The 17307-nt window shown below is 35.4% G+C and overlaps 1 protein-coding gene across 8 annotated transcripts in view; it reads left to right on the forward strand.

Moving 5' to 3' along the window:
- The window catches only part of LOC307164833 (uncharacterized protein), a 179308-nt gene that overhangs the window by 15413 nt on the left and 146588 nt on the right, over positions 1–17307 (forward strand). For 7 of the 8 annotated variants that reach the window (XM_079881992.1, XM_079881990.1, XM_079881989.1 and 4 more), the window contains exons 3-5: positions 16636–16756; positions 16880–16959; positions 17197–17263. The exons of the other annotated variant lie outside the window; for it this stretch is intronic. In XM_079881992.1, the coding sequence (XP_079738118.1) occupies positions 17208–17263 (56 nt within the window). In that variant the 5' untranslated portion in view covers positions 16636–16756; positions 16880–16959; positions 17197–17207. The remainder of the gene's footprint in view (positions 1–16635; positions 16757–16879; positions 16960–17196; positions 17264–17307) is intronic. 8 annotated transcript variants of the gene reach the window in all.

Genomic DNA, 17307 nt, shown 5'->3' on the forward strand with positions numbered 1-17307 from the left:
GTAAACTGGTTGTTTACTACATGAATGGCAACTAATAAAACTAAAAACACACTTTTATTTATATAAAACGAAGTAATGAACAGCAGCTTTTAATACAGTTTTTCCCAAAAACAAAGAGCACATGTTGCGACTCGTTTTTTTTTTTAACCAGTTAATTTACATGAACCATCTAAATGAACTGACTCACAACAAGGAATCAGTCTTGTTTTGTATGATATGAGAGAATAAACTAATTGTTTACTGCATTTGCAACTATTGTAATCAATCTTACTTTTATTTGATTAGTCTATTAGTCAAACCAGACCACTGGTTTTGAAATACAAAAAAATTATATGTTGGCTTTAATTAACTTTTTTATGTCAACAGGTTCCACATAACTGGGTTACGTTAAACAAACATAATTTGTTCATGTAACTTCAACATCATGGAATGAAGTCATTTTAAGCGACCCATTTAAGTAGTCTCAAAGTGAATTTTTTAAAGGCTCCCTGACATGATTCAGGTATTCATATTTATATATTCATCCATTCATTAAGATTTAATTTATTTTAGTGACACACAATTTAATTGAAAGACTATAGCTAGCTATTTGCTAGCAGTAGCACATATTAGCATCTTAAATGCTAAGATTTACATGCTCCGTCAGCCAAAGCAGTTAAAAGTAATTGAATCAGTCCACAGCCTTAACAAAATGTTCCACTCTTCTCCACAATGGGAACCCACTGTAATTTGAATGGTTCTAATAATTCCAATTTAATTGAACGTTAAACACAATTACACACTAATTCAATTCTTCACAATTCAAGTCTTCCCCTTTTCTCATTTTCTCAAAAAAAAATACATAAAATAAATTAATTTTAACATTTATTCTCTCTTAATTCAACCATATGCAATGCATGCTGAGAACTAACAAGCACCGCCCAGTTTCAGTTAATGTAACACAAATCATTCACGTAATCCAGCACAAACGGATTAAGTGAACTTAAATTTTACATATATTTAAGCAGATTGAACACAATCAAATTAAGTTAGGACAAAATGTATAGCAATTGTGTTGCTTAAGATCATTTTAACTAAGCAATTTGAACATGCAGCAAAAATATATATTTTTTCAGTGAGCTTTTGTTGTCTCCATAAAGCACTAAACGGAAAATATAGAGGATATTTGTGATTAGCGCCTTGGCAATGAAGTTGTACACACAATAAACGTTACCGAAAACAGCTACTTAATGCTAACTGGTAAAAGTAGATTGTTAGACAAGCTGCATTGTATAGAAACTAGCTAAGCTACATAGATTAGTTAATAGCATCACTAATTTCAGTTAGTTACTCCCTAACACTGAATGTCTGTTAGTGTCACTATGTAAATCTGTGCTAATCTGTCATTTGGTTTCTGTGTCTAATTAAATAACTTTATTCCCAGCATGAAGATCAGTCACTGGTCCTTCAATTAGAGTCATTAGCATATGCCAATAGAGACGTTTCATACTGGCAGAATGATGTCAGAGCTTCACTTCACCTCTGATTTTATCTGAAAGAATTCCAACCTTATAAAGAGAGAAAGAGACAGAGAGATCGGGGTGAGGAGGGTCACTTTACCATTAAAGAGTAGAAAAATTAGCTATGAATATGTAAACAAACAACACTCCATTTGATAAAAGAAACACTGTTATCACAAAAAGAGATGCAATCTTAATAGGAACCATTTTAAATTATAAGTATGATCTTAATATTAAACGGATACCATACAGTAGTTCAAGCTTTAAATTCTGATGTAATGTTTTATATGACGCATTGATAAAAAGGGTCAGTGAAGACATATTATAATGTAAGATTTCAAATAAATGCCACAAAAACATGATAAATATGAAGCAGCACAACTGTTTTCAACATTTATAACAATCATGTTTCTTGAGCAGCAAATCATCATCTTTCTGAAGGATCATGTGACACTGAAGACTGGAGTAATGATGCTGAAAATTCAGCTTTGATCACAGGAATAAATTACATTTAAAATTATATTGCAATAGAAAACAGTTGTTTTTATATTTCACAATATTACTGTATTTTTGATCAAATAAATGCAGCATTAGTGAACATAAGAGACTACACATAAATAAATATAAATACACACAATTTAATGATACATTTTTTTTTACATCAAAATAGTCAAATATTGGTGGCCTGCATGGCTGATATATAATTCCATCACTGATTATTTATTGAACATTGATATCTTTCATGATGTTGACAGTGACTTACAGTTTTAGAAAGTATTAGCCATTGCATTTAGCATATAAACCCCTTACCACGGTAAAATTACATCAGTGCCTCTCATGGCTTATTGCTTTAACAAAACAGTATAACAGCAATATGATTTCAAACACCAATGGCAATTTTATTTGCAATCAAGCACTAAATCACCAGTAAATGTGTCCCATTAACCAGTAGCTCATAATGTTTTCCAAATGCAGTTACTGAACGATCTACATCAGCTGAGGATCTGAAAGTGTTCGGCTCAGCGTATAGCTCGACTTCTCTTTAGCTAGCACTTACCATGCCATTGATCAGTGTAAATATTAATTAAAATAAACAGCTATAAATAGAGGCTACATCTCACCTACAGCAGCCTCCTCTAATACCTCCATTACACATATATACACTTGCTCAATATATTGACTGCAGCAGTGAGGGCGAGCTGATAGAAAACGCATGTTTTCAATGTCAAAACAACAAAGCGGGCCAGACTCCTGCTGCAGATATTTTGCATTATAGATCTGAACAGCCAAGAGAAAGATTTGGAAGTGTGTGCGAGGCTTACAAATCACCTGCTTATTATGAAACATAAAATAAAGGAAAGTAGCAGGGTATGCAAGGCAACACAAGAAGAGTGTTAAAGTTTCATGCAACTTCAAGTCTTGGTTCCTTAAACGTAAGACTAAATTGCTAAGAAACAGCAAGATAACAGCCAGATAACCGGGATGATCTCATTCGTATTCGTAGGTAAGCGTACACATACATTTATGTATGTTGAAGCAGACCCTGAATCATACACATTGAATATGAAAATAAATAGCAATACATTGACAGCATAGAATTTGAATGCAATTGAGGTTAATATTCATACAGAACCCCATTGCCTATAACATTTATCAGTGAATGACGGAGAAACCGGCAGAGAAATACTGTTTAGAGGCAAATTTATTTACAGATGAAATCCAAATGCTAATGAAAGACATTTGGACTGGTGTTATCATCATTAACTTAAACTAAAACCATAAAACCATAAAAAAAAAATTAAAAAAAATACTTGAAATAAAATAAACAGGAACTGAAATAAAATAAAATATTTTTTTTTATGTATTTTATTTCATTTTTCTTTTTCGTTTACTTTAAGCTTGAAGTACTAAAATAACTCAAATGCAATACGTATAGAAATTTATAAAAATTAAAACATAATATAAAATATAAGAAATATAATAGAAAATATTAGAAAATATAAAAATAAAAGCGGATTTAAATGAAAAAATCTAAATAATTGCAGTAGTTTACTTTAATACTTAACCAGAATGTATGAGGAATATCATTATTGCGCATATATATATATATATTTTTTTTTTTATGTTGTAAATAAAACAGATTATTGGAGTATATTTTAAGTACTTCAAAACTTCAAAATTGCAATGTTACCTGCTGTTTCTTTCTTTGTAATTAATGAAGAAACTTGCTAGCAATTTCTGAGTGAAAAATGTTTCTAAATAAATGTTTCATCAGTGCACTGAGAAATATTCTTTCATAGTTGAGCATTTTAGACAGATGGGCAGATAGTTAGAGGCTAAAAGATCTATATGTGGCAAAAAAAAACAAAAAAAAAACCCCTCTGTTTTATGCCACGTTGAGTTTACACACAGCCGAATTACGTCCTGATGTTTTATAGTCTTTGCCTTTCTCTCTCTCTCTCACACACACACACACACACACACACACACACACATAAGTCATGGTGAGCGATGGACTCCTCAGTGTTTACTCACTCCAAACCAAATGATCTCTCTGCAGCTCTGCCACTTCAGATGTGAAATGGAATTTGCCGGCCTGTTCTATTCCGAGTCCATTTCTCTCACCGTGCGCTTTACCAATTCCCAAATAGAGTTCACTCGCTCACAGATAATGTTTGTGAGGATTGAGGCCGACTCCTCGGCCGTTCAGCAGGCCCTGGGGAGGGACCTCCGGAGAGCCTTGCGAGTGGATTGGAAAGCGCACGACGCTCAATTTCATTTTGTACTATTTGCCAAATTGTGTTTGTTCATTTGAAGATGGTTGGATATCTACATTTAGTTGTGTGATTGAGCACCGGAGCAGGAATTGCACCGACGGCCCCCGTTAGCTTGTTTTTGTGGGCATCACAGTCCACCAGACCATGTTTGAAATGTCACCTGAAATTAACTCCTCTCTGTGTCTGCTATAGCGAAACTAGAGTGACGATCAATCTCCAATCTGACTTTTCTGACGCACTTCTGCAGTGGCGGCCATTGACATTTGTGGTGTACAATAGAAATTTTTGAGTTTGTAGGCCATTTACTTTTGCTTGATTGCATTATATGCATGACGACGTGCTAGATAACCAGGATAATCTCATTTGTATTCGTTGGTACACATGCATTTGTGTATGTCGGGGTAGACGTTGATTCATACACTTTGAATATGAATAGCAACACACTGACAGCATGAACCGTCAGAGAAAGCCTTATTTGTTTAAAGATGATATCCAGATGCTAATAAAAGTTATTTGGACCAGTTATTATTGTAAAACCTTTTTAAAAAATCATTACTTGAGGTATAAAATAAAACATATTACACTGAATTACACACCAAATAACACTGATTTGGACCGTTTATGACTGAACTGCATTATTATAAAAGCTCAAGTAAAATATTAGTGTCTATTTTAAAGTATAGTGTGTTTCACTTATTTACCCTTTTGTCTGTTTGTGTCCAAACCATCTTTGAAAGTCAGACACAACAGAAGGACACCATGAGAATGTCAAATCAGCTCAATGGATTAAGTAAATATTAAGTAAAAATTAAGTAATCTCATTTATTAGACATATAAAAAAACATCTGTTTATGGATTCCAATAAATTCAACATTATATATTGAACCTCACAAGATTCATTGACATTTGTGCGTCTTTAAAATTGTACATACATAAAAAAAAAGGTTTATCTTACAGTGTTTTAATGTCAATATCGACACATGTATAAATAGCAATGAATATTAATGAGATCATGTTTGAAGATTTGTCACAGGGGAACCCACAAGTAATCGTCTTGAATCAAATCTCAATATATCGTTATTATTATCATCTTGTTTATGTTATAGTTATTGAACATTTCTGTACCCTAGAATGATTTTTGAGGAGGAAAAATTCTAAAATCAGTCTAGTTTTAAGGGATTCATTAGTATAGCTTTAAGCTTCTTTATTGAGTCTCTTGAGTTATTATTATTTATTTGTTTTATGTTAAACATGGAGGAATGTCTCTTTTTGGTCTTGTCCTTCATTTTAAGTATAAATCAGCAGAATTTAGTGAGGTTTATGCTTAAAAAGTAAGTAATTAGCCAAATAAGGGGAAAGAAATCAAAACATAATTCACAATTTTGCTTCTCAAGTTAATGTATCTTATTTTAAGAGTTTTATCCCCCCAATACAACAACATTGATTAAGAGCATGATTTTGTGCAGTGCATATTTCAGCTTTACTAACTGAAATGCCTCAGTCTAATCAAAAACAAACAGTCCAAACATGGATCTCCCTGATCCGCCCTGGCAGAACCATGATCATCTATTAGTTTTCCATTGTGTTGCTGCTCCAGCGGTCCTTCCGTGAGGACTAAACCTGGGTTTTGTCTGTTAATTGGAGAGCAGAGGGGACGAAACACCATTGATAGGTTCTTCTCTCAATCAGTGCATCACGCTGTGGAGAGAGAGAGGTCAGAGGCTGGATCGGCCCGTGTCCCTGCGGACACCCTTGCTGCGGCCCGACCAACACAGCAAACAATTAAACACACGGCTCTTCTGGCCCAAGTGGCTGGAGCGGTCGAGCCAGGAGAAGCTGCAACCCAGCGGGTTGTTGTTAGTCACTCCTTAGAACAATAAACTAGTGGCCTGAGCAATCAATACGGCCACAGCCGCGACTGCTTCCATTATCAGCCACTCTGAGGCTCGCGGATCCGCATGCATCCCTGAGCACCTGTGTCTCTGTCTATCACTTTCAGCATTTCTCCATCTCGAGGTAATCTCAGAGACTCCAGTCGTCTCACACAGGGACTAAACGCTCGGTGTCTTTCAGACAACACTCTCTGCATCGCAGCAGGTCATTCAGGCACATGCATGATGGTTTTGTCAGCCTCAAATAGCATGCTGTTAGTCTGTTAACAAACCTTATATACTTACTGGAAAAAATAAATAAATAAATAATAATACTAGAAGCACTTGTGGAAATTGCAAGCTCTTATTAGATTGAATTAATACTTAAAGTAAAATAAAGTCAAATGAAAGCTATGTTTACAAGATACTAAGTTGATTCAATGATTCAAGTTATCAGTGGGGTTTCCAGTAAGTGTTAATATATAAATGGCATAAACATAATATAATGATACATGATATGGTATGGTATGATAATGCTATAAATCCACCCCTAAACAATATGTATAATAATAATAATAATATCCAAAGGCTGGTTTAGGTTGGTTAAATAAATTAATATCCTAATTAGTTTTTTTTTTTTTTTTCCCAGAAGAAAATCTTTTTTCTTACTCCAATCTTTTTTCTTTTTTTTTTTTCATGTTTTAAGGTTGAAGGTTTTTTAAAGTTAATTTTGTTCTTGTTGGTGGTTGAGGAAATTTCCCCCTCCAAATTCCCCATGTAATTCATTCATTCATTCATTCATTCATTCATTCATTCATTCATTCATTCATTCATTCATTCATTCAGCTAAAAACTGAAATTTAGGGTGATATATAATACTTCCTTTTAGACAGAAAGAGTGTTTGAGCAACTTATTTGAAAACAGACATTATTTGTGCAATTGTGTTTGGTTTCACTATAGAGATAAAGAAGTTGCACACTTCCGAACTATAAACTATAAAGATAGCCATAAAGATAAAGGGCCCTATCTTACACTCAGTGCAATGCAGCGCCAGGCGCGACGCAAGTGTTTTTTGCTAGTTTCAGCCCGACGCAGTTATCATTTTCACGTCCATTGTTTAAATAGCAAATGCATTTGCGCCCATTTGTGCGCCCATGTGCGTGCTGGTCTGAAAACGACTTGTGTTCTGGCACATTGTTGGCACATTGCTATTTTGAGGCAACAGAAATAAACTGAGCCATTGACCAACTGAACTAATTGTTTAAATGCCATTTGGGCTCGCGTCTGGCATTTGATAGTGGAAAGACCGAACGCGTCTCCAGAGCGAAAAAGGAACTGCTCGTGCACGAGGTAAAAGTGTGAAAGCAGACCATCTACGGGACAAGCCTGATTCCACCATACACTCTCAGAAAAAAAGGTACAAAAGCTGTCACTGTGGCGGTACCTTTTCAAAAGGTATACTTTTGTACCTAAAGAGTGCATATTAGTCCCTCAAAGGTACATATTGGTACCAAAAGTGTACATATTAGTACCTAAATGGTACATATTAGTACCCTTTTGAAGGGTACTGTCCCAGCGACAGCTTTTGTACCTTTTTTTCTGAGAGTGTATCTTTATGTACACAATAATAATCTTTTACATTGTAATCCTTTCATTTTAAATATTTGGTATGTTCGTATGCTGCTGTGCCTCCCTGTGTGTGTAATAAGCAGAGTGTAGCTACGTGCATTGTGGACCCGCCTATAGGCGCACATTACTAAAGCGCTCTTTAAAGGGAATGGGAGATGAGACTCTGATTGGTTTAATGCACGTAAATCCCAAAACACACCCATTACTCATTAAGAGAATAGGGACAACCCTTTTAGACCATGCGCCTGGTGCGCAGACCGTTTTTCCCGTCGTTAAACTAGCAAAAGTGGATTCGGACACGACCTAAGTGAACTTGCGGCCTGCGCTTTAGACCATGCGCTTAGATCATTAAAATAGGGCCCATAGTTCTAAAAATCGTTATCAATATTAAAGAATAGCAGACTCCACACCACAATTAAACCAATAACGGCACAGAGAAATGATATCGTTGGAATCACTTTCAGAACGATTTTATCCAGCTGATGAATGATAGAAACATTGACAGCCAATCAGAATCCATCCTCGAGCTCGAGCATTTAAAGTGCCAGACAAGTGCGCGCTGATAACAAATCGAATGATCTCATCCGCTAGTGTGGATATTGAAATGGTCTCTTTATAGTTAGCGTTCTTGGTGTGAACAGGCCTTTAGTCTTGGAATTGTGGAGGGATGCCAAAGAAAAAGACAAGACCTTAACTTTCATTTAGAAGAGAATTTCTTAAAACATTGAATCCAGCACATACAGTAGACTCCACCTTTTCTGTGTCTTGCTGTGGAAACAAACAGAAAGATAACACAAAAAGACACACAACACACACAAATATTCAGGGGATTCAGATCCAGCTGTATTCACAGACAAGAGAGCAAGTGTTACTTTTCTTCTCTGGAAATAGGTATCTACCAACATTGTAAAAGCAGCACTGTCAGAGCCATTGTGAAGCTCAATGATCATATTGTGTGCTGGGTAGAGCCGGGGGCATTTAGCACAGAAAGAACATGACAATGAGTGTGTGTGTGTGTGTGTGTGTGTGTGTGTGTGTGTGTGTGTGTGTGTGTGGACATGTGTGTGTACCTGCACAGAAACACAGGCGTCTTGCCTGAGGGGGAAGCTAACAGATCTGCTATCAAAGCCCACACACACACACACACACACACACACACACACACATAGGTGTGCATACTCAACTCTGATAAAGAACACAAATAAAGAGAGGAAAAAAGGAACATATTTGTATTCACAGGTACAAAGCAGAGAGAAGGAATGAACAAGAGAGTGCGAGGGATGAATGAAGTCAAACGACATTCCACTCTCGTTGACTTTGTTGTTCCACTCTGCGCTGCCATTGTTTGACTGCTGGATAAAAGAGAGTGTTTGTAAAGTGAGACCAGACTAATGTGATCATTACACGGCCCTCATCAACCTCTGTGCCGGAGAATACACAGAAAAAAACACATCATACTATATGACAAAATCAGTGTTTTGTGGACATACTGGGTCTGACAAGTGAATAAAGTCTCTCCTATTACCTCACTGAAGCATTCATACTTAAGACAACATGATACAACAGCCATTCTGTAATCTGACATGTATCAAAACGGGATTTAACCCTGTAAAGCCTGACATATGAAATCCTCTTATTGTTTAATGAACTGTTAGTTTTTTTTTTTTTTTTTTACATCGGGCTTTAATGGCTCATACAGTGTGATATAGTGAGAATATGGAGCTCATACTCGACAAGGAAAACACACCTCAATTTGATTCAAAACTGAGCAAAACTACTATTTGCAGCAGATGCTGATATTTATGTGGCCAAGATATTCACAGACTTACACAAAATGCACATAAATATCAGTTGCGACTATATCTCTCCAATAATATGTCTTAGTAAGATTATTTTGAATGCTTAGATTTATGATCAAATCTCTGTAGTTTGTATTGTGGGACAAAACATATAATGCAATGCAATACAATAAACGTCCCTCAAAAGCCTGATAGATCGTATTTGATATTCACATATTAACATGATTGTTCTAAAAAAATAAGTTGCTTCAGGCCAGTAAATGTTCATCTTGAAATATTATTAACAGTATAAAATGTACTCTTACATTTAAAGAAGTCTATAAACTATCAATTAGATGACAGAAGCATTGTAGTAGATTGTGTGCAACAGGTTTTAATCAAACTTTTGATCATGCTGATAATTTAGAGGCTTTAGAAATGTGTGTGTGCAAATTTGATTCAAGTGTTATTTAAGGAGAAAAAAATGTAGGGTGGGACTTGATTTCATCCATCAGGAATTGTTTGGATGGTGAAAAGTGGGTGTTACATGCAAGAATAAAGTCAGGTGGTTGAGGGATTAATGATGTCAGCTCAAATTAATTGACATGTCAAAGGCAGAGTAAAGAAAAAAGTGATTTTGAAATTTAAAGTAACCAAAAAGTACTATGGTATATATATATATATATATATATATTAGGGGTGTCGCAATATACCGGTATTGACGATAATCGTGATATTCAAAGCATGAAATATCGACATCGTGTTAATTTAGAGCAATACAATATACCGGTATTGGCGATATTGGCGTTTTCTAGACGCAGCGCTCGTCCGCGCCCGCGCAGCTATAGTGAAACACTCTGTCCACATTCGAAAAAAGTAAGCTGAGCTCGCCAGTATTAACAACAGAGTTCTTCGGCTTCAAAGAAAACAGCACCTTAGAGGTGGTCGCACACCGGACGAGAAGCGCAGCGCCACGTCTTTAAAATTCGAACACATTCTGTATGAGTGTACACACACCGGACGAGAGGCACAGCGCGGTTCTATTCGGCGTCTGTCCGCGGCGCCCAGCAACGGCTCAGGACCGTGTTCAAAATCCTGCCGCGACACAGAGCGCAGAAAAAAGTGTTCAGATCACAGACTCAGCAACTATTGTATTTAATTGTACAGTATAATCATAACATAGTACAGACATTATCTCAATTCCATAATGTCCTTAAACATAATGATATTGCTGGCCATAAACTGAGAAAGTGCGTGTCCGGTGTGCGATACCGAGTTGTCATAGACGCGATGCGGCTATTATTTTACTAGTCATGGAATGGGAAACGTGACATTAACTGTTAACAGGGGGTTTCTGTGTTCATATATTTAATAAAGGGTGATTATTAAAATTAAGAACCCCGTTTTCTTTACTCATCTTATTTTTGTATTTGTATTTGCACTTGATTTTTTTTATTCAAATCTGCTATCTGCATGACTTTATTGGCGCTGGTGCAACAATAGGTTTAAGAGCTTTTCAGTTCTTCAGGAAACCTTCAGACAGTGTTTGGCTTCAGTTTGAAACCAGATAAACTTCACATGCTTGTCTTCCTTCACAAAAAATTGCCATAGATTGAGTACGCAAGAAGTAAAAATGCATGTGCCTTGTGTTTATCAGTATCCTTATGTTTGTTGGGTAAAAAAGAAAAACTATATACCCCCCCCCCCCCCCATAGATTCTATAGATATCGCGATATATCGATATTGTGAATTATTTTGGCCACAATAACCATGGTGTGAAAAATCTAACATCGTGACAGCCCAAATATATATATATATATATATATACATATATGTATTTTATTTTATTTTTTTACATAAATGGGACTTTTGAGCTCAATAGTTCCTTAAAGATCAATTATTTATAATAAATTCTCACATGAGTAATTAAAGAGGGGGAAGTTGAGTCACTTAATGAAGTGCATTTAAAAATGTATACATTTTTAATATTATGAATATGCTTTGGACACCAGAAATGACACGCCATGTCATTGACCTATTTACCATATTAGTACCATTTTTAAAGGAACCTTGGAGTACCAAGTAATGCCATCGCTGTACCATGGTACCGCCACAGTACTTTTTCTGTAAGGGTTTTTTTAAGCATCACATAATGTCAAGCTGTTTTGAATAATAAAACAAAATTGCAGCACTTTTAATTGGTAGTCTTTACCAAATGATGCATATTGTGAAACACACCATTAATGTGATAAAAATGAGTTCATATCATCCACCCCTACTTTATGCCTATAGCCAAAGTACTACATTCACACACTGATTCTGTCAATAGCATTGTGCTTTTTCATAGAAACTGTCTTCAGTACACACACACACTCTCATACTTGCCATCTAAACACACTTGGTGCATTAAAAATGCACTTGGCTCTTCTCCAACAAGTCGCCCTCGGGGGAGACACAATGCTACAGTGGTTCCATAATTAAGCCATTGGCAAACAAAGAAATAGTCAGCTAAATGCTTCCTGGATATGAATCATAACAGATCTGCTGGGATTTACTAGACGTGAGTTTTTTTTCTCAGCTCAACAGACTAATTGGTTCCCCTGCTCATTGTTTGTCATGCACAGTAATATGAAAGCACCTTAACTCAGATCCTTTCAACCAAAACCAAACTCAATTCACACGCATCGGACTGCAGGCACTCCTTTATCTCTCTCTCTCTCTCTCTCTCTCTCTCTCTCTCTCTCTCTCTCTCTCTCTCTCTCTCTCTCTCTCTCTCTCTCTCTCTCGCCAATTAAACAAGACTGATATGTTTGATTTGAACCAAGCACCTGTCTGCTGGCATTGATGGAAAACGGGACAGATACTGGAATTATAATTACTCAGTGACCATGTTTACATGCACACCATCTTCCGATTACGGTAATCAACATATTCCGAATACATAAAAACATGCATATCTTTTTTATCACTATTATCTTGAGATAATTACTGGAAATGCTCTTTGATGATACATATTTATTTCAGTTCATGTTTAATAAAATGTTAGTCAGAGAAATCATTACTTACAAACACAATTTGTACATTCCTAAAACTGTGCATATAAAAAAGTCTTTAGATTTTAAACTGACAATGCTGTCAATTAATAAGTAATCATTACTTACAAACACAATCACAATTTATATATATATATATATATATATATATATATATATATATATATATATATATATACATACAGTACATACACACGCACCAAAGTGGAAAACCTAAGTGTAATATATTTAATATACAATACATCCTGACAGATGTTTTCTGATGTAAATTATATCAGCAACTGTCAGACTATCATTCTTACAATGAAACTTAATCTAATGCAGTTCAGGTTTCAAGCCAACTAAATAACTCACAATAGTTCACAATTCTCTGCAATAATTGATTCTGATTGGTTTATTAGGTCACTCTGGTCAAATATTTTTTGTTAAACAAAATAATTAACCCAGGCAACTCCATTCTGTCTTTCTTCTCACGTAATAAGCAATTCTCTAAGTAATATTTGAAGTCCACTTATTTATTTGTTACGTCGCCGTGTAATAAGTAGGATAATGTACAGTCAGACGTTCATTATCATGAAATAAGCCTCTTCAGGATGATACAGATCACCCAGTCAGGGTTTATTTTGTGATAATGACCGGCTGACTGTACATTATCTCTGACTCGTTTACTGGATGAGGTGAGCGATTCCTCAGCGCAGAGGAGCCGGTGGGAACGCGCTTTCTGTGGGCTTCAGTGGAGTGTCTACAGAGAGCTACACTTCAACATTACGTAAGCGATTGTTTCTGTAGTACGCTTCTTCTCCAACAGGCCCTTAGCAAATTGAGCTACTTTGGCGCATGAAGGGAGGTTAAAAGAACAACACTTCACAGCTAGAGACTCTGTGACTGAAAGAGAAGAGTTGGAAAATGGGCTCTATTTTTGCAAATTGATGTCCATTTTCTCTCAAGTAAATACATCCTTAAAATATACTTCTGTAGAGATGTGCTAAACAGCACCTGAATATTCATTTTCGGCAAATCGCAAACTGCCGTTCTGAATGCAAATGTGGCAGAATCTATCATCGGTGACAAGATCAGGTTTGTCCTCTCTGTGGTTAAGAGATACGGTATGTAAACATAAACATAAAAAAAAAAAAAAAAAACACCTTCCCATCTAATGGAAAATGTGTAATTTACCAACGTGATCTCATAAGTACTCATACGTAAAGTGTGTATCAACAGTTTTTCAACCTATAGCCATCAATCCTTTTAACTTTTGATAGATGCAAATGTTTGAGGTGCATGATATTGAATTTATAAGATCATTTTTTTTTTCATATTTATAAAATGAGATTAATTAAAACCAATCACATTATGCAATGCATTGAACTAATTTGACATTATAACGGTATTATAACGTGTTTCACTAATATTTAATACTTGCTGAATTCATTAAATTCATCTGTACAAAGAGGGCACATTTATTTTTAACCTTTATTACCTTTATGTAGTGTTTCGTGTTTCTTCATCAGAAGATGTGTACATTCTTAAACTGTGCATATAAAAAAGTCTTTTGATTTTAAACTCACAATGCTGTCAATTAATAAGTTAATAATAATATTAATATGTAGATATGACCTTTGAATATGAATAAGCTCACCCTGAATCTGCTTTTTCTCAGTTAAAGTCCAGAAAGCTGTTTCCTCAGCACAGATCTGTGAATGGCTGATTTTCCAGAAACTTCTAGGTCACACTTTATTTCGATGGTCCACTATAGTCAGTATAATGTCTGTTGGGGGGCATCAGAATAAAGTGTTAGCAGATATTAAGCAGACAGTCTAGTAATAATCTAATTAGAGTGTAGTTGCAAAATAGTTAGTAGAATGTGTAAAGTGGACCATCAAAATACACTGTTAGCAACTTCTTTTCTGAGAGAACTCATAAAACGCTGAATGCATGGAAGGGTAATCCTGCAGAAACAGACGAGCAGAATCCAAACCGAGTGAACTGCTCACAGATCAACACACAAAAACATATACAAACCCAGTACTGTGCAGATCGAAGCCGTGGTTTTGTTGTATTTTAAAGAGCACAGACCGTCGTGATTTTGATCTTCGGCACTGAGGTTGTCAAATGTCAGTAGTCAACACTAACGCAACTCAAAGTAACGTTGATACCATTGTATATAGTTACATACATATTCTAAATTGTAAATATGGTAACACATTTTCGTTTGTCACTTTGCAACTACATGTCACCTAACTCTGGGTTGGGGTTAGTAGAATAAGTTGACATGTAGTTGCAAAGTTACTTATTAGTTGCTTATTAGTTATATGTAGTTGCATTCTTAGTTATTAGAATGTCTAAATAAAGTGTTACTGTGAATATGAAATATTATAATTTAGTATAAATATTAACAAATTTAATTTAAATTTAACAAATTTGCAACTGTCAGATGTAACTTTTGTCACTAAAACTTTTTGCCACACATCAACAGATTTCTCTCATTCATACCTCATTTCACCCTGTATATGGGATTTTATATATAGAGAGGTTTTTAAAGCTACAACCAATTTTGGTTAATTATCAGGTGACCCGGCCTCAGACCTGCACCAATTAGCCGATGGCTGGTGGAGGCTTTGGGTCAGAACTGTAATGCCGTTACCAGTGTGCTTACTGTACGTCTGATACAAGACAGAAAAAAGTGAAGGAAAAAAGCTTTTCCTCAGAGCATCTCACAAAATAATTGAAACCGAACAGCATCTATCATAAGCAGACCTTATAGGAATATTCAGCATGAAATACAAACTCAACTCAAGGGAGAATCTCACGAATACAAGTTCAAGTCTCATTTCACCCCAAAATCAAAAGAAAAACATATGAAATTTTATTTTGAATTAATTGAACAATAATGTATAAATATAAACTTAAATACTGTAATATTGTATAAATATGTAAAAACTTAAATTGTTAAATTATGTAAAACATTGAATAGTATTATTTTCTGACTTACAGTAATGAGAATAAGATATATTTAATATGCTATAGCATATTAAATAATGAGACACAAATAATGAGAGTTATTTTTGACTCTCATTTGACACTAGATGAGCGAAAGCATTTCAAAATCTGAATTTTTTCATCTCAGGAATATTGCCAGGATTAGGCCTTTTCTTTCATTACCTGATGCAGAAATGCTTGTCCATGCACTCGTTACCTCGAGGGTTGATTATTGTAATGCCCTTTATCTTGGCCTACCTGCAAAGTCTATTAAGCGCCTGCAACACATCCAGAACTCAGCTGCACGTGTTCTTACATATACTCCTTCTTGTCAGCATATCTCTGGGGTGCTTAGGAACCTGCATTGGCTTCCGGTCCATGCCCGTATTGATTTTAAAACTCTTATTTTAGCATATAATGCTGTACAAGGAACTGCACCATCATATATGGGATTAAATTACCTTTAACTGTTAGGAATGCCCCAGCATTAGGTAGTTTTAAGAAACAGTTAAAACCCCATCTTTTTAAGATAGTGTTTGTGTCTTAATTGGAGACACTGGATGTATATTGTATTCTACCCCTTGTTGGAAATATATATATTTTTTTTTTTTATGGATATACTTTTGTTCTGTACTTTTTGTAGCTTCGGGTATAAGAAAAGCGCAATTTAAATAAAATGTATATACTGTATATACATACATACATACATATATATATAAAAATCATATACAAAACTTTAAATATTGTGCATGAGTCATATTGACTACTATTGTTGAATGGAAAAGAAAAGAGCTGCATGAAGATCCTCAAAAAAAATCTCCTTTTGTGTTTTAAACAAAAATTCCAGACTACGGGTATAAAACGATGTGAGAGAGAAAATAATGACACAATAATGATTTGGGTGAATTATTCCATAAAATAACCATGATTAAACAATATTTTTTTGCTGGCCAGTTCTGTAAGAAAAAGGAAAACAGCGGTCCGTGAATGGCGTGCAAACATGAACATTTCTTGATGCATCTCTGTCTCTCTGTCTGTTTGCCTGCAGGGACTTTGCTTCACTCATTCTGCTCACAGAGGTCTTGCCTGCAGGCAGCCAGAGAGCCAAAGCAGCAACAAAACAGCTTGCTACAGGCTTCTTCACTCCGCTCCATTCTAACACACAGACGGTAATCGAATCCTCTGATTTCACTAATGCACACAACACACACTTGAAGAAACACAAAGACACTTTGGACACTGTTTGAGGCCTCTTATTCCTCTTATTTATTTTTTTGATGCTTAATTCCCAGTGCAGATCAGCTGCTTGTGATATGAGATGAGAGCCACTCACTGCTAAAGTGCTAGTACTGGTTTTGCCAAAAATGGTCAGGTTAGAGGCATACAATCTTTCAAAGATAATCAGACCAGACTTCTGTTTTGAGGCACTTAGTAGCAAGTAAAATAGATAGATATCCATATATATTATACACACAAACTATATTATATACAAAAATAAATTATTATTATTGCCTAATATAAAAAAAGCCAAGAATGCAACAAATCTATGCTGTATGCAAAAACATACTGTCCTAATTCAAAATGGAAAAATGTTTATTCATGATTTCAGTGTTAAATCAGATGCAAACTTCTTCCGTTCACATGGCTACAGGTGAGTCATCATCTCTTGTAAACAGGTATCAGCAGCATCACACTAGAACATGAGACACTGTGTGGGAGA

The sequence above is a fragment of the Squalius cephalus genome (genome assembly GCF_949319135.1).
Source record: "Squalius cephalus genome assembly, chromosome: 9".
Classification (NCBI taxonomy): Eukaryota; Metazoa; Chordata; class Actinopteri; order Cypriniformes; family Leuciscidae; genus Squalius; species Squalius cephalus.